Here is a 22,762-nt window from a genome sequence, read left to right as displayed (position 1 = left end):
AGTCCCAAACATCTGGAGGGCCGGAGTTTGCCTATGCCTGATCTTGACTGCATTCTCAAAGTCTGGCACACAGGCTTTGCACACTAATTAAACCCCCACAAACCCCTCTCATAACCCCCTTTCTTCTACACATTGAGACTGTCTTATAACATATCCCGGTTATAACATCCAAGTTCTAATGAAATCCTAATATCTACTAAACCTAAACCTTTTGCAACATGGCTCTACCACCATATTCATCCCAGTAAGATAAATGAGGAATCTAACAGAAAAATAAGAAACATGATCCAAAATGAACAAGAATTAGAAGGGAGCTGGGCATGTTTAGCCTGGAGAAGAGGAGGTTAAGGGGTGATATGATAGCCATGTTCAAATATATAAAAGGATGTCACATAGAGGAGGGAGAAAGGTTGTTTTCTGCTGCTCCAGAGAAGCGGACACGGAGCAATGGATCCAAACTACAAGAAAGAAGATTCCACCTAAACATTAGGAAGAACTTACAAGAAAGAAGATTCCACCTAAACATTAGGAAGAACTTCCTGACAGTAAGAGCTGTTCAACAGTGGAATTTGCTGCCAAGGAGTGTGGTGGAGTCTCCTTCTTTGGAGGTCTTTAAGCAGAGGCTTGACAACCATATGTCAGGAGTGCTCTGATGGTGTTTCCTGCTTGGCAGGGGGTTGGACTCAATGGCCCTTGTGGTCTCTTCCAACTCTATGATTCTATGATTCTAGAAGTGCAATGATATTTTCAGGCAGTACCTCCCATGCATATAGCAGCACAAAAAGAAATAAGCTATTTTGTGCCTCATTCATCTTAAAGTCCTTGCACTGATAATTTGCTGTAGCTCATCCTGGTCAGCACCGTTCAAACAAAGTTGGTTGTTCATTCCTGACAAAGAAAGCATTGAATTTACTGTTAGAGAATAATTTTTATTTCAGCTACTCTCCTCTAAGTAACTGCATATTGTTTCCCACCCCTTGCAGTCGCCTTGCCAATGGCCTCAGATCTGGAGCTGTATGACGTGTCTCACAGCAGCATGAGAGTGAAATGGAACAGAGTAGCTGGTGCAACCGGCTATATGATTCTGTACGCTCCTCTAACGGATGGGCTGGCTGCAGATGAAAAGGAGGTGAGCTTGGCATCAACCAGAAGAGATGTTCGTGGAATATGAATATTCGTGGAATAAGGTCGTGGGTTCGAGCTCCACATTGGGCAAAAGATTCCTGCATTGCAGGGGGTTGGATTAAATGACCACTGCGAGCCCTTCCAACTCTATGATTTGAAGGACATGATGAATCTTCTCATCAAAGCATGTGCTTATTTTCTTGAAAAGTTCCACTGCCTTCACAGGACACTTTATTAGGACTTATATGCTCTTCTAAAAGCAGGAACACGGATGGTGCTGTGGTCTAATCCACAGAGCCTAGGGCTTGCCGATCGGAAGTTCAGCGGTTCAAATACCTGCGACGGGGTGAGCTCCCGTTTCTCAGTCCCTGCTCCTGCCAACCTAGCAGTTCGAAAGCACCCCAGTGCAAGTAGACAAGTAGGTACCGCTCTGGCAGGAAGGTAAACAGCGTTTCCGTGTGCTGCTTAGTCATACTGGCCACATGACCCGGAAGCTGTATGCCAGCTCCCTCAGCCAATAAAGCGAGATAAGCGCCACAACCCAAGAGTCGGCCACGACTGGACCTAATGGTCAGGGGTCCTTTTACCTTTACTTTAAAAGCAAGATGTTGCCCGTGCCTGAACCTTGTTGCTGTGTGGATGGGTGTGTGAAGATTTTTTTTTTCTGGATTGTGGCTGCAGAGGAGAGAGGTAAAACTCCTCTTGCTGTGCTCACAATTAGCACTGAGACCCCCCCCCCATAACTGTAATTAATCAATTAAAGAAAAACCAACGATGTAGCTGCATTCTACGCATGAAGCATGTTGTTTGGCCCTTGGTAATTTCTAAGATTTAGTCAGAATTAGAGACAGAGGAGAGTATTGATTCAGTACACATTTAAAGCTACCCCCCCCAAAAAACTGCACTTTCTGAAACTACATGTAAATCGAAGCACAGCTATCCCTTGAAATTTCCACACATCTGAATTTTGCGATGCAGTTTTCCAACTGAACAAAGCATTTTAAAATAATGTATATATTAGTGGCGTATGTATATATTAGCCAGGAGTGCCTGGCATTCTCTAGTCCATGGGGTCACAAAGAGTCGGACACGACTAAATGACTAAACAACAATAACAATATATTAGTGGAAAGTGTACATAAAAATAAAGAATTTATTGAGAACAGCATACCGAAATGCATTAAATTAGGGGAATTTATTTGCAGAAATGTTTCACATTAGCTAAGATGACATATAAAATGTATTTATTAGGATAAAACATCATCGAAATGCTGATGAATTTTCATTAGGACTTTTTTAAAGGGTGAGAAAATCACAAATAGCTGCAAAATGTAAAGAGTTGACTTTAAGATCAGCAGAATGAGAAACTGCGAGAACTGAACTCTACAGATCCTTCCCCCCATTGTCAGAACCAGTATACATTTTCTTGACTTGGTGAACAAAACCTGCCCCTTTAGACAGTGCGAAGGGGCACCCTCTCTGCCCCATTGCTCAGTTTGTGTGTTTGAAATTGCATTTATTCCCATTCAGAGAAGGAGACTTAACAACATGCAAAGGCATGCAAGGCTCTGGTAAGGGTGTAGAGAGCTCGCATAGACTTGTGCTTTGTTCTTTGCATGATCTGTAGCTATGGGCATGTACCCCCTTCAATGAAAACTTGCTGAAATCAGCAAGCTCGAGAACCTCACCCTATAGACAGATTTTCAACAAATAAGTCAGTCTTTATTGTTATTATTATTACTACACCCAGTGAAGAAGCTCAAGGGGACAGAAAGATTCACTTCAAATTGCAAACTGCATTAGCGATAACTAAACCTCACCCTATGGAAATAATTCTTAAATACACTAATCATAGCTGCCATCTCCACAACCATCTGGTTCCAGCTGCCATTTTGAGGTGTGTTTTCTTTTATTGTTGCAACAGCAACCGCAATCTCACAAGAGGAACCTTGAGGCCTTTTGTGCAGAGGTCTCCTCCTCCTCCTCCTCTCACCTGTATAAAGGTAAAGGTAAAGGGACCCCTGACCATTTGGTCTAGTCGTGACCGACTCTGGCGTTGCGGCGCTCATCTCGCTTTATTGGCTGAGGGAGCTGGCGTACAGCTGTGGCCAGCATGACTGAGCTGCTTCTGGCAAACCAGAGCAGCGCATGGAAACACCATTTACCTTCCCACCGGAGCGGTACCTATTTATCTACTTGTACTTTGACGTGCTTTCGAACTGCTAGGTGGGCAGGAGCAGGGACCGAGCAACGGGAGCTCACCCCGTCACGGGGATTCAAACTGCTGACCTTCTGATTGGCAAGTCCTAGGCTCTGTGGTTTAACCCACAGCGCCACCCGCGTCCCCTGTATACTGGGTGGTTATTTCTAGTCCTTAAAACGAACCATTGTACTGTGTCTCTATGGGCTATACAACATGTACCTGGTTCTGACTCAAGACCAGATCCCAAATGGTACTCCCACCTCTGGATAAAGCCAACACTTTCAAATGTCTTGTTGTACCATCAAGACACCGGTTCCCACCTTCCCCTGTCTCTTTCTCCATCTTGGTACTGCTCCCTGAGGCAGATTTCTTCACTCTCATGCATCGCAAGGCTGGCCTTGCATGTTCTTCCTCAATTTCATATATTCAAACCTCAGTTGCTGCTTCTCCTCTGCAAAACTGTATCAAGAGGCAATGATTTATGAGGGGAAGTGGCAGACAAAGGGGTGTTTAACATTTTCCCCATAACACACCTCCGCCCAGTTGCCATTTGTCTCCCAAGAGTTCTGGATCTGTGATTCCATGGCCTCCTAACTAGGCTTGGCAGAGGAGACTTTCAAGCACCCGGAATTGACTAAATAAATAAGGCCTTCCCTCTCCCCTTTTTATGCTGCTTCCTTGGTTTATATATGATGAACCGTCCCTTTGTTTCATCCACAGATGAAAATTGGAGAAAGCTCAACAGACATCGAACTGGAGGGTCTTCTGCCCAACACTGAATACACTGTCACAGTTTACGCCATGTTTGGAGAGGAAGCCAGTGACCCGCTTACAGGCCAAGAAACAACATGTAGGTGATTCAATGCTCCAGGAGCAAAACTCTAGGAGAGGTTTGCGTGTTTGAAAATGAATTTCTGGCATAGAGTATTCGTTCCCACAGCCATCGTTTAGGGAAGGCAGGTGGGCACCATTTATGAATATCCCCCAGAACCACCAAAATATCTGGTTATGATGAAGTAGAACAAAGTAACCGCAATGCATTGCTTCTTCCTTTTGTTTGTATTTGGTTTTAGGATATTGAAGAGCATTGTTCTGCTAATTTATCCTCCACCAGGGCCAGGGCCTTCTCAGTGATGGCTCCGACCTGGTGGAATGCTCTGTCCCATGAGACCAGGGCCCTGCAGGATTTAAGCTCCTTCCGCAGGGCCTGTAAGACAGAGCTATTCCACCTGGCTTTCAATTTGAACTTAGCCTGATCTTTTATTCCCCTTCCTTCCCTCCCCCTCCCCTTTTTATGAAGATTACCCGCTCTGGGATCCCACAGCCAATTCTCCCCTGGTCTCCTCGCTGGCCCAAATGGGATTAATTTAGCCAGCTAGTCCTGGTGATCATCTAATGTTTATTGGATGGATTTCCCCCCTAAATTGATTTTTGAATTCTGAATTTATTGTTATTCACGTTTTATACTGTATTTTATGCTGTTTTTTGTTGCATCAATTTTAAATTTGTTGTTAGCCGCCCTGAGCCCGGTTTCCTGAACGGGGAAGGGCAGGGTATAAATAAATAAAATATTATTACTATTATATTAATTTTACCCTCCATGAAAATATTTTCTTTGCCCCCCTGTGCTGGAACACAGAGACCTGCCTTATGCTGAGTCACATCATTGGTCCATCTAACTCAGTATTCTCTGGACTGATTGGCAGCCGTTCTCCCCTCCCCATTCCATATAAAGAAGCCAATTGGACTAGTAGTTCTTCTTACATCACTGCACCTGAAACAAACATGACAGTCTGGAGTGGCTAGGCAAGCTGGGTACCATACATTTCTCTGTCTTCCATCACAAAGGAATGGTCAGGGGCCTTTAAAGTGATTGCTTCTTCCTCTCAGCATCCGCTGCCTGAGGCAGTTGTTTCAATTTGCCTAATGGTAGGGTTAGTCCTGGCTAGACCACTCAGGCCCCCGATCCGGGTCATGTGGCCAGCATGACTAAGCTGCTTCTGGTGAACCAGAGCAGCGCCAGAGTGGTACCTATTTATCTACTTGCACTTTCACGTGCTTTCGAACTGCTAGGTGGGCAAGAGCAGGGACCGAGCAACGGGAGCTCACCCCGTCATGGGGATTTGAACCGCTGACCTTCTGATCGGCAAGTCCTAGGCTCTGTGGTTTAACCTTGTCATTACATGTGTGTTACATGTAAGGCACAGTTCCAGCGGAAATATCTTCTGTGCCGTCTCTTTGATTTCATGCCAAACCAGTGTTTTCATTTTCGCGTGGCTTGCGCTGAACATTTTCCTAGAAAATTGTGTCTAAAGCCAGAAGTTTCTCAGCTGGCACGTTTTTCTGTTGTGTTATGAAAGGATCCAGACTTTTTCATTCAAAACAGCTTACGCTGGTAAACATGTAGTCATGAAATCAGAGAACGAGTTGCATGCAACGTTACAAATGTGTGCAAGAAGTTTGAAAATGTAAATAATACAGCCTTGTGAGACTGTGGTTTCTTTTCGAGGGGGTAATACAGTGCTTCATCCTTTCCCAGCTGACTGGGTTGTTGTTGTTTTTGCTCATAATTACTTGCAACTGCTTTCTTCACTATAACAAGGATGGGAGAAACTGTGGTCCTCAAGATATTGCTGGACTCCAGCTCTCATGCAGAGGTCTAAGGGTACCTACACGTCGTACCATTTAAAGCACACGACGTCTCCAAAATAATCTTGAGAACTGTGGTTTAGTGCTTACAGAATTGCAGCTTCCAGTACCTTGGACCAACTACAGTTCCCAGGATTCTTTGGGGGGAGTCATGTATGCTGGCGAAAAGCCAAGTTACAGGGAACCAGGCAGAGGGCCTTCTCGGTAGTGGCACCCGCCCTGTGGAACATGTATGCTGTTTGCAGCCAGAGATGATGGGGGCTGTAGTCCAAACAGTTTGGAGAGTTTCTGGTTTCCTCTCCTCTATTGAATTCTAGATGCATTTTTCTCCATGAGAAGAGGGATGTGGCAGACACAGAGCCATAATTTTGGTCGAGAGGGCCACTGAGTAAGTGTTGGTGTACATAAACCACACTAAAAACTCTACCTCGACAGTTCTGCTTTAGACTGCCAGGGAAAGAGGGATTTGTATGTTTGGATTCCCTCTGATGAAAACAAATAAATAACCCTCCACGCAGGAAAAAAAATAGCATACCATATTTTTCCGTGTATAACACGCCCCTGTGTATAATATGCCCCCTGTTTTGGGGGTTTCCAAATTAAGAAAATGGGAGGAGATTGTATCCGTGTATAAGATTGAGGTTGAATCCTGACAAGACAGTAGTACTGTTTTTGGGGGACAGGGGGCGGGAAGGTGTGGGGGACTCCCTGGTCCTGAATGGAGTAACTGTGCCCCTGAAGGACCAGGTGCGCAGCCTGGGAGTCATTCTGGACTCACAGCTGTCCATGGAGGCGCAGGTCAATTCTGTGTCCAGGGCAGCTGTTTATCAGCTCCATCTGGTACGCAGGCTGAGACCCTACCTGCCCGCAGACTGTCTTGACAGAGTGGTGCATGCTCTAGTTATCTCCCACTTGGACTACTGCAATGCACTCTATGTGGGGCTACCTTTGAAGGTGATCTAGAAACTACAACTAATCCAAAATGTGGCAGCTAGACTGGTGACTGGGAGCGGCCACCGAGACCATATAACATCGGTCTTGAAAGACCTACACAGGCTCTCAGTACGTTTCCGAGCACAATTCAGTGTTGGTGCTGACCTTTAAAGCCCTAAACGGCTTCGGTCCAGTATATCTGAAGGAGCATATCCACCTCCATCGTTCTGCCCGGACATTGAGGTTCACCACCGAGGGCCTTCTGGTGGTTCCCTCGGTGCAAGAAGCCAAATTACAGGGAACCAGGCAGAGGGCCTTCTCGGTAGTGGCACCCACTCTGTGGAACACCCTCCCAGCAGATGTCAAAGAGAAAAATAACTACCAAACTTTTAGAAGACATCTGAAGGCAGCCCTGTTTAGGGAAGCTTTTAATGTTTAATAGGTTATTGTATTTTAGTGTTTTGTCGGAAGCCGCCCAGAGTGCCTGGGGAAAACCAGCCAGATGGGCAGGGTATAAAAAATAAATTATTATTATTATAAGATGTCCCCCAATTTTAAACATATTTTTAAAAGAAAAAATGTAGGCTCATACATGGGAAAATGCGGTATATGGCATGTATGCACTTTGTTACACGGGAAGAAAAATGTATGCAACTTGCACATTTTGACAGTCAGGAAACATTCCCAGGGGCTGATTACATACCAGCTGTTGGAATGATTGCTGACTTCCATTGAAGTCATTGGGACTAATTCAGCTTGAATTGAAGCATATGGAGTTCATGTTTTCTTTTCAATGTGTTTTTTCTTTCTACATGTTTAAGAGATATAGATTTATTTATTTTTTAAAAAAGATTGTCATTTGAACTTCCCTCCACCTTTTGCAGTACCTTTAAGCCCACCGCAGAACTTGATGTTTTCAAATGTGGGGCACAATTCAGCAAAGGTAACATGGGATCCTGCTTCTAAAAAGGTGAAAGGCTATCGGATTATGTATGTCAAAACGGATGGAACAGAAACCAATGAGGTAAGCAGATTTTTAGAAACAGGTTTTGTGGTTTTTTTAAGGAGCAAATGTATTATGAAATACCTGTATCCTGTTTGCAATCTACCAGTTACTGATATCATAATTAGATTTAGTACTTCTCTTTGGGTAAAGAACCACAGACCTACAGAAAGACCTACAGAAAGCTCCATGCCTAGAGAGATGCCAAGGAATGTCACTCACAAGATAACCTTCTAGAAACTCAGAAGACACCATGAAATATTTAAATAAATCGATTTAAACAGCAAAAAGCCGCAGAAGGGTCAAAACTGACTCGAAAAGAGAGGAAAAAACTGCAAAAATGACTTGGAAAGATCAGTAAAACGGCTAACAATCTCAGGAGTATTTTTAACTGCAATCCCACAATCCATTGCACTGAACTTTGAGGACTTTGGAGAGTTAGAGTTTGAGAAAGGAGGTTTGGAGGGACCAGTTGGATGGTGTTTACAAGCTTTTTAGAAGGTTCCCCCCAATATGTGATTTTATGTTTGTGCATGGTGCCCAGAAACATAACCCCTGCTTAAGTGGGGAGACACCTGCAATTTCTTTGAAAAATGTGTTTCAAGGCTTTGAAAAACGTGCATAACCTGGATTCCGCCCTTGCTCCCTGAGTCCATCTTTATTTTCTGTTAGCGTTGATGCCAGATTTTCGCTACCAGCCCTGTGAGTGGAAGGTAGGATGAACCTTTCCAAAGGCAGTCAAGGAGCAACTGCACGGCTCTTGAAACAGAAGCGCCATTTTGCGGTTTGTTTCTTTTGAAAACACATGTCGCACAGGTGCTCTCCCGTCCTTCCAAGCCCTGGTGGTCCATTTCAGCAGCAGGATCTTGTATTTTATGACAGTTAAACAGGAGAGGGGTATAGCACCCCCTTTTTCTCCCTCGTCTCTCCCCTGTAGCTGAAGGAGGGGAGAGGAAGCAATCCGTTTCTTGCTGTAAGGCTTTTGCCAAACCACTGAAGGGTACATTCTGGCGTCCAGGAGGCTTTCTTCAGCTGTTAGGAAACTCACACAGCTCAATACAAGCCTGCCTTTTGCATCCTGATGTAGACGGTGCAAGCCAGCTGAGTCTTGCCTTGAGACTCTCCACATGGTTTCTGATTGACGGCACTCCTTTTATTTTGCAGGAAGAGGTTGGCCGTGTTTCAACACACACTCTGCAGAGCCTGACATCCCTCACTGAATATACTGTTGCTATTTTCTCCCTCTATGACGAAGGGCAGTCTGAGGCACTCACTGGCAGCTTCACCACCAGTAAGTTTGGCTGCATTTCTGAAAGCTATCCAAGCACAACCGTAATATTCCTTTGCTTTTCCGGAAAGAAAAGTAATTGCAACAGTCTCGCACTGCGATTTTATTTTTTTTTAAGGAAAAGGGACGGTAATAACCCCTCGACTTTTCATTCACTCGACAGTTTAGAAACTTGAAATTAAAAGAAATGCAAATAGGCATTTTTGTCCGATATCTTCTAATGGTGGCTACAGAAAGAAAGAGGGGCATTTAAATATTGGATAGCTGGAGGCAAGTTGGGTTTTGCCAGTTTGCTGAATAAATTATGTAGATGAAGTAAACCCCTCAGAATTCCTTTAAGAAAAGTTTCTTTCCAGCATTTCAGTTGCATTGGGGTGTTCTCAACCGCGAAAAACACACACAATTCAGTCAAATTTGAACCTCTTCAGGCTAAGCAATCCCCTGGGCCAAAGAACTGAACTGAAAATCACTCCATGGGATTCTGTCCTCCTCTCCTTGGTTGCTCTAGTTTTTGGAAATGGAACAAATACAGCCCAATTAATTCTACCATGTTTATAGGGTGGCATAGAGAGCTTTCATAGTGCTTCTCTTCAATCATCTCAGTGATCCTTATAACAGGTTTTCTTTCCGATGCGATACTATCTTGCAGAAAAAGTTCCATCTCCCCAGTATCTGGAAATAAACGAAGTATCCACAGATAGCTTTACAGTCAGCTGGAAGCTGCCATCTTCAGACGTCGCCCTTCTTCGACTGGCATGGATTCCACTGGGTGGGGAAGAAGCTGAAGAGGTGACTGTTCTTACCTCTCATATGGTATCCTGTATTATTAACCTCAAGCTCATGCTCCAAGTACAGTCATACCTTGGTTTCCGAACACCCTAGTTGTCGAATGTTTTGGCTCCCGGACAATTGAAACCTGGAAGTGACTGTTCTGGTTTTTGAACGTTCTTTTGGAAGCTAAATGTCTGGTGGGGCTTCTGTGGCTTCTGATTGGCTGCAGGACCTTCCTGCAGCCAATCTGAAGCTGTGCTTTGGTTTTCGAATGTTTTGGAAACCGGACGTCCGACGTGGCTTCTGCGGCTTCCGATTGGCTGCAGGAGCTTCCTGCAGCCAATCGGAAGCCGTGTTTTGGTTTTTGAATGTTCTGGAAGTCGAACAGACTTCCAGAACAGATTCTGTTTTACTTCCAAGGTACGACTGTACTGGTCCTTTCTCTTTTGGCCAAAACAACAACATCCATGCACAAGATAGAACTATGAGCAGGCTCGGGGGAAACTCAGGATTTGCAGAAGTACCAAAAAAACAACAACCTTGAATATTAATATTTAATGTTAATTTATATTTTCTACCCCGCCCATCTGACTGGGTTTCCCCAGCCACTCTGGGCGGGTTTCCACAGAACATTAAAAACAGAATAAAACTTCAAACATTCAAAACTTCCCTAAACAGGGCTGCCTTCAGATGTCTTCTAAAAGTCGGATAGTTGTTTATTACCTTGACATCTGATGGGAGGGCGTTCCACAGGGCAGGTGCCACTACCGAGAAGGCCCTCTGCCTGGTTCCTTGTAACCTCACTACTTCTCGCAGTGAGGGAACTGCCAGAAAGTCCTCAGAGCTGGACCTCAGTGTCCAGACTGAATGATGGGGGTGGAGATGCTCCTTCATGTATACAGGGTTGAGGCCATTTAGGGCTTTAAAAATCAACACCAGCACTTTGAATTGTGCTCGGAAACGTCCTGGGAGCCAATGATTGGGGGGGGGACAACTCTAAGGAGGGGGGAAACCCAAAAAGAGCTTGGTGAAGACTGAGCATATTCAGTGGCCATGGAATTCAGACTTTTTTAGGAGTGGGTGGAAAACTGGAGGAGGGTCAAGGAGATGAAATGGAACGGAGTATTCTGGAAATGGGCATGACAAATGAGCAATTCACACCGCAACATGTTATTGCAGGTCCCAGAGTTGTATGTATGAGTAACAAATCCAACTGAGTAGCCGAGACGGATGATACAGTAGTAACTCGGGTTACAGACGCTTCAGGTTACAGACACTTTAGGTTACAGACTCTGCTAACCCAGAAATAGTACCTCTGGTTAAGAATTTTACTTCAGGATGAGAACAGAAATTGCATGGCGGCAGTGGGAGGCCCCATTAGCTAAAGTGGTACCTCAGGTTAAGAACAGTTTCAGCTTAAGTACGGACCTCCAGAACGAATTAAGTTCTTAACCCGAGATTCCATTGTATGTCTTTCTATCTGCTGTTCTGTCTCCTTCAGATTGTCCTCAGCGGAGAGGTGGACACGTACGAGATCGAAGGCCTACTGCCAAGTACAGAGTATGAGGTGTCCTTGGTGGCCATCTTTGACGACGAAAGCGAAAGCGACGTCATTGCTGTCCTTGGGACCACACGTACGGCAGGAAAAAACATTGCAACCTTCTCTTCTCTTCCCCTCCTCTCCCACTCACTCCCCAGGGGCTGAAATTCTAGAAAGGGAGATGTCTGTCAGGGAAAGCTGCCCTGTGAGCTGCAAAAACACAATTCCACAATTTCCTGATGCACGGGGTGGTGGGGATGATTCTTTGCAGTCACTTGGCGCCTTCTCAAGGGCAATTCCCTCTTTCTCCACTTAGGGAACTTCCATAGCTCAGTGGTAGAGCATCTGATTTACACTCAGAAGGTCCTGGGTTCAATCCCTAGCATCTCCAGGCAAGGTTGGGAGGGGCTTCTGCCTGAAAACGTGGAGAGGGGCTGCCAGTCAGTTTAGACAGTACTGAGCAATAGGGATCAATGGTCTGACTCAGTATAAAGGCAGCTTCCTATGTTCCTATGCATTCCAAGATAAGTTTGGGCATTCAAAATTGACCTCTGGTATGCCAGGATATGTATCAAGCATTGTCTCGTGTTAAATAACGGCATTATCAATCTACAGTGGTGCCTCGCAAGACGAAAAGAATCCGTTCCGTGAGTCTCTTCGTCTAGTGGTTTTTTCGTCTTGCGAAGCAAGCCCATTAGCGGATTAGCGGATTAGCGCTATTAGCGGCTATTAAATGCTTAAGGGATTAGCGGATTAGCTGCTAAAAGGCTATTAGCAGCTTAGTGCCTTAGAAAAAGGGGGTGGGGAGCGGGAAAAACCCCCCAGGAATTGCAAGACATGTTCGTCTTGCGAAGCAAGCCCATAGCAATTTCGTCCTGCGAAGCACCTCCAAAACGGAAAACCCTTTCGTCTAGCGGGTTTTCCGTCTTGCGAGGCATTCGTCTTGCGGGGCACCACTGTATTAATAATTTCACCCATCCTCTCTTCCAAAATATCTGGGATGTGTGGAAGTAAGCCCTGTCACAGGTTTAAGAAGCGGGAAGTTTGAAGTGGAGAAGCTGTGGTTGTGTGTGTTGCTTAATTTCTTCCAGTCTGCAGCTTCCAGTCTGAATCTACCCCACTTCTGCTGGATTAATAATGTGTATTTGCTACAGGAGAAAAAGTGTTGTGGGTGGTAGAATTTGGAATAGAGAAACCGCAGACAGGGCAAAGGTTAAACACTCCTTCTCCTCCTCAGTGCTTCTCTTTTTCAAATTTCCCTCTCCTCACGCTGCTTTTCTTAAAGAAAAGAAAAGAAAAAGGGTGTACACGTTTAAAAGTGCAGTATTAATGTATAAGTGCCTGTGAGACTGTTGAATTCACTAAAATGTTCCTATATTTCCACAGCCAGTAGATAAATGTATGTGACTGGCTTGAAGATGCAATTGCTAAAATGATGTTTCGCATGAAAGGTTCCATATTGTGTTGTTGTTTTTCCAGTTGAAGTAACAACTACTGAAATGACCACCATAACCACGACTAGTACCACAACTTTCCGGCCTACAACAGCAGGTACAAATTACTTTTATTATTTAGAAGATGAAAAATATCGTAAATATTTGTTCAGCCAATTTTAGTCCTCAATTTGATTGGGCCTGGGTTTTTTTGCTGTTGTTTTTTTTTTTTGGCAAAAGTAAAAAAGAAAGAAATGAAAAGGAAAGGAAAGCATGCCAATATGTCTCAAACAGATTTTCAGAATGTGAATTTTCCTCACACATCCCCGCCTCTAACTTAAAATTCTCTTCACAGTGAAAATTCTCTGCAAGTGAAGTGTGGCCGATGGCTCTTAAGGAAAAAGTCTTATTGGTGGTGGCACCCCAGTTAGGGAAAAGTCTCCTCAGAGAGGCTCACCTGGTCCATTCTTTATGGATTTTTTTGGTCCCAGGGGTTACCTCATAATTCACTTAGATTTTTAGAACCTGTGATCTTAAAACCTGAATCTGTACCCTACCGGTTATATGGAAATGTTTGCACTGCAATGATTTTATAATGTTTCTTAATTATTGCATTTTACTGTTATATCTCCGTGGGCTAGACAACTGTGGTATTGTGTGGCTCCCAAACTCTCTGTGATATTAATAAAATTCAGTTTTTTAAACTGTTTTTTAAACTGCTTTTTAAAAGGATTTTGAAAACAAACGCATGTTTGATATCATTTCAGTCTTTCGAACAGGAATAAGAAATCTTGTCATAGACGACGAAACTACCTCAAGCTTGAGAGTCAAATGGGACATTTCGGACTACAATGTTCGTCAGTTCAGGGTGACGTACCTCACCGCTGATGGGGATCGGGGTGAGGAAGCGGTAAGAACGGTTGGTATGACTTTTCTGTATGGCTCAGCTTGGAGTCTTAGTTTTCATAACAAGGAGGCAAATGACTTATCCTACAATGGCTAAATGCTAGCAGATGCCCTGAGATATACCTCACACATAATTATGCTTGTGTGGCTTGTGAGTTTATAGATACAGTGGTACCATGGGTTACATATGCTTCAGGTTACAGACTCCGCTAACCCAGAAATAGTGCTTCAGGTTAAGAACTTTGCTTCAGGATAAGAACAGAAATTGTGCTCTGGCGGCGCAGCGGCAGCAGGAGGCCCCATTAGCTAAAGTGGTGTTTCAGGTTAAGAACAGTTTCTGGTTAAGAACGGACCTCCAGAACGAATTAAGTACTTAACCCGAGGTACCACTGTACTTGCATGCTTACGATGTTATCAGCGCATGTAGTATTTTGCAGTTTCAACAGTGAAAAATTGGCAGGATAGCAAGGGACGAAGGAGAGCAAGTACAGTTAAATTTGGGCCTCGCATGCACTATGTACTCAAAGCAGTGTAAAAGGTAAAGGTAAAGGATCCCTGACAGTTAAGTTCAGTTGCGAATGACTCTGGGGTTGCGGTGCTCATCTCGCTTTTCTGGCCGAGAGAGCCGACGTTTGTCCGCAGACAGTTATTCTGGGCCATGTGGCCAGCATGATTAAGCCACTTCTGGCGAAACCAGAGCAGTGCATGGAATTCCGTTTACCTTCCCGCTTTGACATGCTTTCGAACTGCTAGGTTGGCAGGAGCTGGGACCGAGCGAAGGGAGCTCACCCCGTTGTGGGGATTCGAACTGCCGACCTTCCAATCAGCAAGCCCTAGGCTCAGTGGGTTAGATCACAGCACCACCCACATCCCTCCTCAAATGCCACTTTAAATGGTCATGGCTTCCCCCAAAGAAATTTGGGAACTGTAGTTTTTTAAAGGTGCTGAGAGCTACTCTCTACTCCCCTCCACAGACCTACAGTTCTCAGAGTGGTTTAGCAACAGATCCCTCTTCCCAGGGAACTCCAGGGTGTCCTAACAACTCTCACCACTCTTAAGAAATTCCAGTTCCCAGTATTCTTTCGGAGGTTGCCATGGCTGTTCCAAGTGGTATGATTCTGCTTTAAATGCAGAAATGCAGAAGGGGGTCTCTGTTGCATTTGGGATATTGATTAATGGGTGAAGCCAAAGTTCTCATGGAAAGGTGGGTTTTTAAGAAGGGATTTGAGTGAAGAGAACAAGTACAATATCAGGGAGTGAGTTCTAGGCCTAGAGGATTGCAACAGAGATCTCTGCAATTTCTTACATTACCTACCTGTAAGGCTGATGACATCATTTTATCCCCCCCCCCCCCGAACAACTAAAAATGCTTCTCCTTTTGTTAAAACAGAGCGAATGGTTTATTCTGTCGTGTGAGTACAGCTCAGTTGGTAGAGTATTAGATTCTTAATCTCAGGGTCATTGGTTGGAGCCCCACGTCGGGCAAAAGATTCCTATATTGCAGGGGGTTGGACTAAATGACCTTCATGGTCCATTCCAACTCTACAATTCCACAATTCCAACCGTGAAATGTGAGTTTTTCCTCTCCCACCTTGACCCACCATGCAATTTGATCTCTCTGCTTTGTTTGCTAGCCTGTTGTGCTCTGATGAGGTTCTTGTCAGACATTTGCAGATATATACTGGTACCTTGGGTTACAGACGCTTCAGGTTACAGACGCTTCAGGTTACAGACTCCGCTAACCCAGAAATAGTACCTCGGGTTAAGAACTTTGCTTCAGGATGAGAAGAGAAATCGTGCTTTGGCAGCACAGCGGCAGTGGGAGGCCCCATTAGCTAAAGTGGTGCTTCAGGTTAAGAACAGTTTTAGTTTAAGAACGAACCTCCGGAACGAATTAAGTACTTAACCTGAGGTACCACTGTAAAGGATTATTCGCTGCATGTAATAGTGCTTCATGTTTCTTCTTGCAGTCTGCTGTCTTAATCAGATCTCTATTTTGTAGGAAGCTCTTGTTAATAAAAACGTCAAATGGCAAGGGGTGTTAATTGACGATCTCTCCCTTTTTGTTTCAGTTTCTTCTGGGTTTTATGAGGCTTTGGTAGAAAGTGTTTTTTTTTAACAATAATAATAAAAAGCAGTCTGTCAAAGCAATGTGTGCTTCTCCCCAGGCTGTAAAAAAGTGTGCAAACTTCCAAAAAAATTATTTGAGAAGCGTGTAAACAATGGTATTGTATAATTACCAGCCTTTAATCATGTGAGACCCCAGCTGCAGTCTGAAGTGGTACAGTCCTGGACTTGATTTAGCATCTCTGTGATCTGGCTGTGGAGTGGGGTTGAGGAACCGGTAGCCTGCCAGTTGTTGTTGGGTTACAATTCCCACCATGCCTGACCATTAGCTGTTCTTGATGGGCTGATAGGAGATCAGAGTTCAACAAGATCTGGAGGTCCAAAGGTTGCCCCACCTGCAGCAGAGACTCTTCTGTCCAGCTTTTTTAAACAGTAGAAATGCTTTGTTCACGGATGACAACACTTGCCATTTTTGTAAAGCTGAAATTTCTATTTGCTCCTGTCACGTGTGGCTTCAGACCAATGCGTTTGGTTCTAGAGTGTGCTGCTGCTGCTCTCCAGATGTGCGATGTGGCCAGTTGTGCCAAACCTCTGTGGCTTTTGCTGTGGTTACACTGCACATTGCCAAGCCTTTTCATGAACGACGTGAACCGAAAATCAGTTCCATAAAAGTCACGAAGGCTGGAGCTTTGTTTTCTTCCCTTTGACTGTCGCACATGAGATCGCTTAGCGCTCTTGCAACTTTTTAAAGCAGCCGGTTGGTTTTCTTAACTCCCTGAGTCCTACCTTCAGCAAACAATTCCATATCGTCTTGATTTTATGTATTTGATACTTTATGTGAACTGCCCTGAGACCTTCAGGTATAGGGCGGCATAGAAGTTAAGTAAATAAATATAATAAATAAACAGCAGAGCACATTCCCTTTGCAACTTATTTGGAAGCAAGTTTGATGATTTGTTAGAATCCTTTAATTGAGAAATCCAATCTGGCTTGTCCAGTCTGGATTGTTCCTGGCAAGTTTCCCCCTTTTATTTCCCTCTTAAAATAATAATAACACAACACATAAAGTTTTACTCGCATTCGGTATGCAGCAGTAATCTGAAGGCAGGCTTTATCTTGTGGTGACAGTGAAAAGAAGTCTGAGCTTATATCTCAGACTTTCTGCTTGTGGGCTCCATCCTATGTGAAGGTTGAGCCATGTGCTGGCTAAGAGCCAGGAGAACAAGAGTCCAAGAAGCCAAGAGGCCAAGAGAGAGATGGTTGCTTGGCCAGCTCTGTCAGCTAGGGTCATGCCCATCTACCTGGTCACCTACAGAGGGAGGAAGCTCCAAAGCAGGTATGGCAGGAAGTCCTTCCTGTCTGGAGCCACGTTCCCCTGGGTGTCCATTCTAGGCAACAGGAAAATGTTGTACTTGACTGCTCTAGTAATAACACAACCCACAGGATCATCTAGTCATCATGCAGGAATGTGCAGCTATCCCATACAGATATCAAACCTGCAACCTTGGCATTATCAGGAGCACGCTCTAACCAACTGAGCTATCCAGCCTAGTCTCGACTTAATATTTTTTTTTAATGAAAGCTCAGAACCTGGGGAGCCTTCCCAGGGCACCACTGAATGTTACTATCTACATCGTGCATGCCTTCGTGCATAATAATCTTGCATGTGTCGCAGTTAAACTCAGAAGTCATGGCCTGCATCTGTTTCTAAGAGGTGGACGTATGACAAACCCACACAGTATCGGCATTTTCACGTTGGAGAGTATATATGGATGTACGTGGCTTTTCTTTTTCTAGAACCTAGTCCACCGGTGCTGAGGAGGTTTAATCACCTAAAGTGGTCCTGTGGCTCAAGAAGCTCTGAAACAGATGCAAGACACAGAGGTTAATCATAGATCTTTTTTGTTTTGTTTCCCCTGACCAGGTAATGGTCCCTGCAAGGCAAAACAGTTTGCTTCTTCAGCCTTTGCTCTCAGACACTGAATATAAAGTTATGGTTACCCCCATCTATTCTGACGGGGAAGGTGTCAGTCTGTCAGCTCCAGGGAAAACATGTGAGTACAGAGGTTTCTCTTCCTGCAAAAGTTGTAATATAAGCAACTGTCCCTTTTTTAAGCAAGCGCTGTTTCTCCAGGATGTACCGAGAACCATTTCATTTGTAATACGTTTTCATTTTGCAGTGCCCCTGTTTGCTCCTCAAAATCTAAGGGTCTCTGACGAATGGTACAACCGATTGCGGATTAGCTGGGATGCCCCGCCATCTCCCACAATGGGATACAGGATTGTATATAAACCTGTGAACAGTGAGTGTCTAAAATGGTTGCTTATGTAGTTTATTTCAATGTGGGGTAAATAAATACGTTAAATCAGGTGTGTGAATACAACTCGCCTAGGTATAGTTCTCACAAGATAAGGTGGGAAACCTGTGTTACAATAATTTCAACCTGAGAAGATCCCACTTTCAGTCTGACTGTTCATGGAAAAGAATTCCTGGCCATAGAAAATTAGTATTTCAGGAAGATGTTGGGCTAGAGCGCTTCTTCCTAACATGCTAGCTTTCTGCATGCAGGGATTTTTATTTTTTATAACGGGGGAGCATTCAGTCATGCAAATTCCCAACCGCAGTCCAGACAGAGGTATGCCATCTTACCTACTGTCAATGAGACCAAGGTTATTTATGCTCAAGTCACTCATGACAAATGAGAATTGCCTTTAAGAAACTAGCAGGGTGTGTGTGTGTGTGTGTGTGTGTGTGTGTGTTGTAAACTGGAATAAAGTGGGTTAGAAAAAGATTTCATTTTAAGAATGAGCATGGTTTTATGTGATCAGAAGCTAGTAATGAAATTTCACAGGGTCTTCAAGCTGTGTTTCCCTGCCTAAGTCATTTATATTCCTCTTGCTTCTTGCAGTCCCTGGACCAGCCCTGGAGACGTTTGTGGGAGATGATATCAGCACCATCCTTATTTTGAATTTGCTCAGTGGAACCGAATACAGCGTTAAAGTATTTGCTTCCTACTCAACGGGATTCAGCGATGCTTTAGCTGGCATAGCCAAAACATGTAAGAGACCTCAACTTCTTGTTATCCAATTTCTAATCTCCATGGACCATATTTCATTGGTAACCTTAGCCTTGAACAGAGTATCGAACTCAACCACTTTTCTTTTGCGCTGTTCCTAAAGGAAATGTTTTTGCTTGCTCTTCTGCATGAAGTTCTTACTTCAAGTTTAAGGTACATAAAAAGTAAAAGGCACAGAACAAACAAGGCAGACAAGTGCTGAGAAAACCCAAATTTTAAATCAATGACAAGTAGGTTCTGCATCTAAAGAAATGACGAATGTTTTTTATCCCTGTACTCCATTTCAGTGTACTTGGGAGTGACCAATCCGAGTGCTTATCAAGTCCGCATGACAAGTATCTGTGCTCAGTGGCAACTTCAAAGACATGCAACAGCATACAGGGTTGTGATCGAATCAGCTCTTGGTAAGTCATAACGGCATAGCATCAGTGTGATGCCAGAACATCTGTCAACAACTAAGATACTATGTTGCTTGATTCATGATTGATATCTGCTTACTATATTATAGTGAAACTTAAACAAAGATTAACTCTCATGAAAGTGACCCACCTTGCACGGAACGTGAGGATTCCCGGAGAAAAGATCATGAAGAATGTACTCCTTCCCCAGTCCTTCTTGGTTATGGCTTTTGGTTTGTCTGGAATGAAGCAAACCATAGTCCCAGGTTCAGATAAAATGTTAAGTCAAACCATGGCTTGGCTCACAGCAGTGCAGCAGCAGCAGGACTGGAGAACGAGAAAAGCAGTTGCGTGTCGAGGTCCCCAAGCCACACCAATAAAACACAATTCACACAGAATTTTTGTTTAAGGTTTTTGGCATAATTTTGGCCACAACTTTATTAAAATACAGAAAATGTGATTGGTTGCTTAGGCATTGGTTGAGACTATCTGTACCCGCCCGGGGACAGACTGACATCCTCACGCCCATGAAAGTCAGAAAGGGAAAACATTTTGGGGAGAAAGATGGAGCTGGGAACCATGCCCTCACCTCTCCCCAAATGCTCCCAGGGGCTCTTGTGTGGCCCTAGCCCCTTGACAGGGGTTCGGACAAAAGCATGGCAAGCCCCTGGATTCCTTTAACGAAATACCCTTGCAGCAGCAGCATTGGAGGGGCAGCCACAGCCAGTCCATACCCCTCCAGCAACCAATTCATAAAACCAATGCCTAACCACAACCTTACAAGTTGTGACAATTTGCTACACATTAGGCAAAAACCAAATGGCATCAGCCAAATGGACAAAATTCCTACCAGGCCCCTGCCCCAAAAGCAGACAACCCCATGACAGACATAGCAAGGTCAACGCGAACAACCCTAAATATAGGGAGGGTGGGCGGGTGATCCGATGCGCGCAGCAAAAAGAGGAAGCTCAACACTGCGCCCAGGGAATATAAAACTTCTTGGCTGTCAATCACAAAATGGCAACATCAACTTCTCCCCAATAACAAGAGGAGCCCAATTGCAATGGTGGCCAACTCCCTTTACCCGCCCAGCAACAGTGGGATGTCTTGTAAGACCCCACCACAACATGTGCTCTCCATGAAGGAGAACATGCTTTGCTTTCTCTCCAGGAGCATACGCGCTTGCACATTCTTGCTAAGTCATAGTTTGGTTTAGCTAATAGAATCCAGCTCAAAGTGTCTTCTTCTTCTTCTTCTTCTTCTTCTTCTTCTTCTTCTTCTTCTTCTTCTTCTTCTCCTCCTCTGTGCTCCACTTCATTGTGTTACCTTTATTTTAGACCAAAGTCCTAATCTTTAAACAGCTCCATTTCTAATTTCAGATGGGACACAAGAGGAAGCATTACTTGGTGGAGGAACTCCGAGGCATTGCTTCTTTGAACTCATTCCTGGTACAGAATACAAAATCAGCATCCATACGCAGCTTCAAGAAATAGAGGGGCCTGCTGTTAGCATAATGGAGACCACTTGTAAGTATACATACCAATTGGAATTCGATTCATTTTGCTGTCATCAGACATTGGTACTAAGACCTCCTTCACATCTGATTTCCTAAACTTGGCACCATTATCTGATACAATTGCATCAGGGACTCCGTGGCTGGAGGCAAGGACCTGAGGACCTGAGGATAGAGTCTAGCTTAAGAGGCTACCTGGGAATTTGCGTGGCTAGGCCTCAAAGACAGAGCCTTCTTCAGACACAGGATGCATCACTGACCTCTGTGATTGGTAGGCCACATGTAGCCTCTGGATTGGCTAGGCCTGGTATAGGCACTAGGAACTTGGCTTTTTGACTTTTGCCTAGTTAGCATAGCAGGATCTTTTCCCTGTTACACCCCAAGCCTTCAGTTCCAATACCGGACATCAGAAACTGCCTTTTACCAGGACTGTCCATTCATCCATCCATCTGGCTGAGTGTTGTCTACAGTGACTGGCAGAAGCCATCCATGGTTTCAGATGGGGGACATGGTTTTTCTACCTAAGGACTGAATTTTGGGCCACTGCACATGCAAAGCAGATGCTTTACTACAGCCTTTCTCAACCTTGGGTCCATATGTGTTGTTGGACTACAACTCCCATCACCCTTGACCACGGGTCCTGCAAGCTATGGGTGATGGGGGTTGTAGTCCACCCACATCTGGAGACCCAAGGTTGAGAAAGTCTGCTGTACTATATTGAGCTATGGTATTTCAACATGTCAGGGGGATTCCAGAACACAGGGATTATGGACTGGGGGGGGGGGGGAATGCTTCAGTACAGCCCTAGCCTGGCTTTGACACAAAGAATACTGATGTGTGTTTGGGCCGAATATTATGCATATCTAATATTGATTAAATCCCCCCTCCAAACTCCCATTTCCTACCCTCTGCCTTAGGGATGTGTATTGATTGTTGGGGGTAGGTATCAAACTGCTCTCACCTTACGTCATAACCTTAAAAAGTGCTAAAGACTGCACCAACCCTGCAAGATGAACCAGAAGGAGCACCACAAGTTCTCTTTCATCAGTGAAATTATATGCATTTAGACTTTGCCAGTGGAGATGGACTGGGAGGCCTTCCAGATTTCAGGCAAATCTTTGCAATCATGAGGGCTAGCAACTCCTTTTTGAAACAGAGGAAAGCTGAGATTCTCAGCAAGCCAAATTCTGGGCTCAGTACAATATGAGCTGGGCATATAACAAAACTTTCACATTTCCGGCATTCTCCCAATATCCGAATAATGCTTTCACAATTGACCTGCTTACACAGTCAAGCAGGAATCTTACTGTTCTTTTTTTCTGTTTCTAGTGCCATTCCCAACCCAACCACCACCAACTCCTTCAACCACTACTCCACAACCTACAATTCCTCCTGCAAAGGAAGGTAAGCTCTTTCTGTAGTAGAGTAACAGGTGTGAATGATGCAATGATTATCTTAAGGATTCTTCTGTTTTGAAAGCTGTTTTTTTTATTATTATTCTCCAGGGTAGAGCTCATGGTTACTCAGTGAGAGCCTAACATTTATTGGGTTCCATAGGCAGGTTTACACATGTCAGGGAGGAGAGGCATCACTTTAGAATGGAAAACCTGCTATCTTTTTTGATTCCAAAGTACTTTGTATGTCTTTAGTTTGCAAAGCTGCGAAGGCTGACCTTGTCTTTTTGGTGGATGGCTCATGGAGTATCGGAGATGACAATTTCAACAAAATCATTGGCTTCCTGTACAGCACTGTTGGAGCTCTTGATAAGATTGGCCCTGACGGAACTCAGGTGAGTGAGTGAGTGTGAGAAAGAATTAACAAGATTCAAAACGTGAGCAAACATTTAATTTAAAGGA

General features: G+C 44.3%; 1 protein-coding gene across 5 annotated transcripts in view; it reads left to right on the top strand.

Moving 5' to 3' along the window:
* COL14A1 (collagen type XIV alpha 1 chain) overlaps nt 1–22,762 on the top strand; it is a 145,475-nt gene that overhangs the window by 57,742 nt on the left and 64,971 nt on the right. For 3 of the 5 annotated variants that reach the window (XM_083450334.1, XM_083450332.1, XM_083450336.1), the window contains 15 exons: nt 984–1,129; nt 4,049–4,178; nt 7,795–7,934; nt 9,078–9,204; nt 9,851–9,990; nt 11,474–11,606; nt 12,992–13,063; nt 13,713–13,864; nt 17,843–17,972; nt 18,099–18,221; nt 18,828–18,977; nt 19,283–19,399; nt 20,773–20,919; nt 22,236–22,310; nt 22,556–22,695. In XM_083450334.1, the coding sequence (XP_083306460.1) occupies nt 984–1,129; nt 4,049–4,178; nt 7,795–7,934; nt 9,078–9,204; nt 9,851–9,990; nt 11,474–11,606; nt 12,992–13,063; nt 13,713–13,864; nt 17,843–17,972; nt 18,099–18,221; nt 18,828–18,977; nt 19,283–19,399; nt 20,773–20,919; nt 22,236–22,310; nt 22,556–22,695 (1,922 nt within the window). The remainder of the gene's footprint in view (nt 1–983; nt 1,130–4,048; nt 4,179–7,794; nt 7,935–9,077; nt 9,205–9,850; nt 9,991–11,473; nt 11,607–12,991; nt 13,064–13,712; nt 13,865–17,842; nt 17,973–18,098; nt 18,222–18,827; nt 18,978–19,282; nt 19,400–20,772; nt 20,920–22,235; nt 22,311–22,555; nt 22,696–22,762) is intronic. The other 2 variants (XM_083450335.1, XM_083450333.1) reach the window with 1 other exon arrangement.

The sequence above is a fragment of the Podarcis tiliguerta genome (genome assembly GCF_965153285.1).
Source record: "Podarcis tiliguerta genome assembly, chromosome: 7".
In the NCBI taxonomy this organism is placed as follows: Eukaryota; Metazoa; Chordata; class Lepidosauria; order Squamata; family Lacertidae; genus Podarcis; species Podarcis tiliguerta.
The sequence above is the reverse complement of the archived record's forward strand: the minus strand, read 5'-3'. Positions and strand labels throughout refer to the sequence as shown.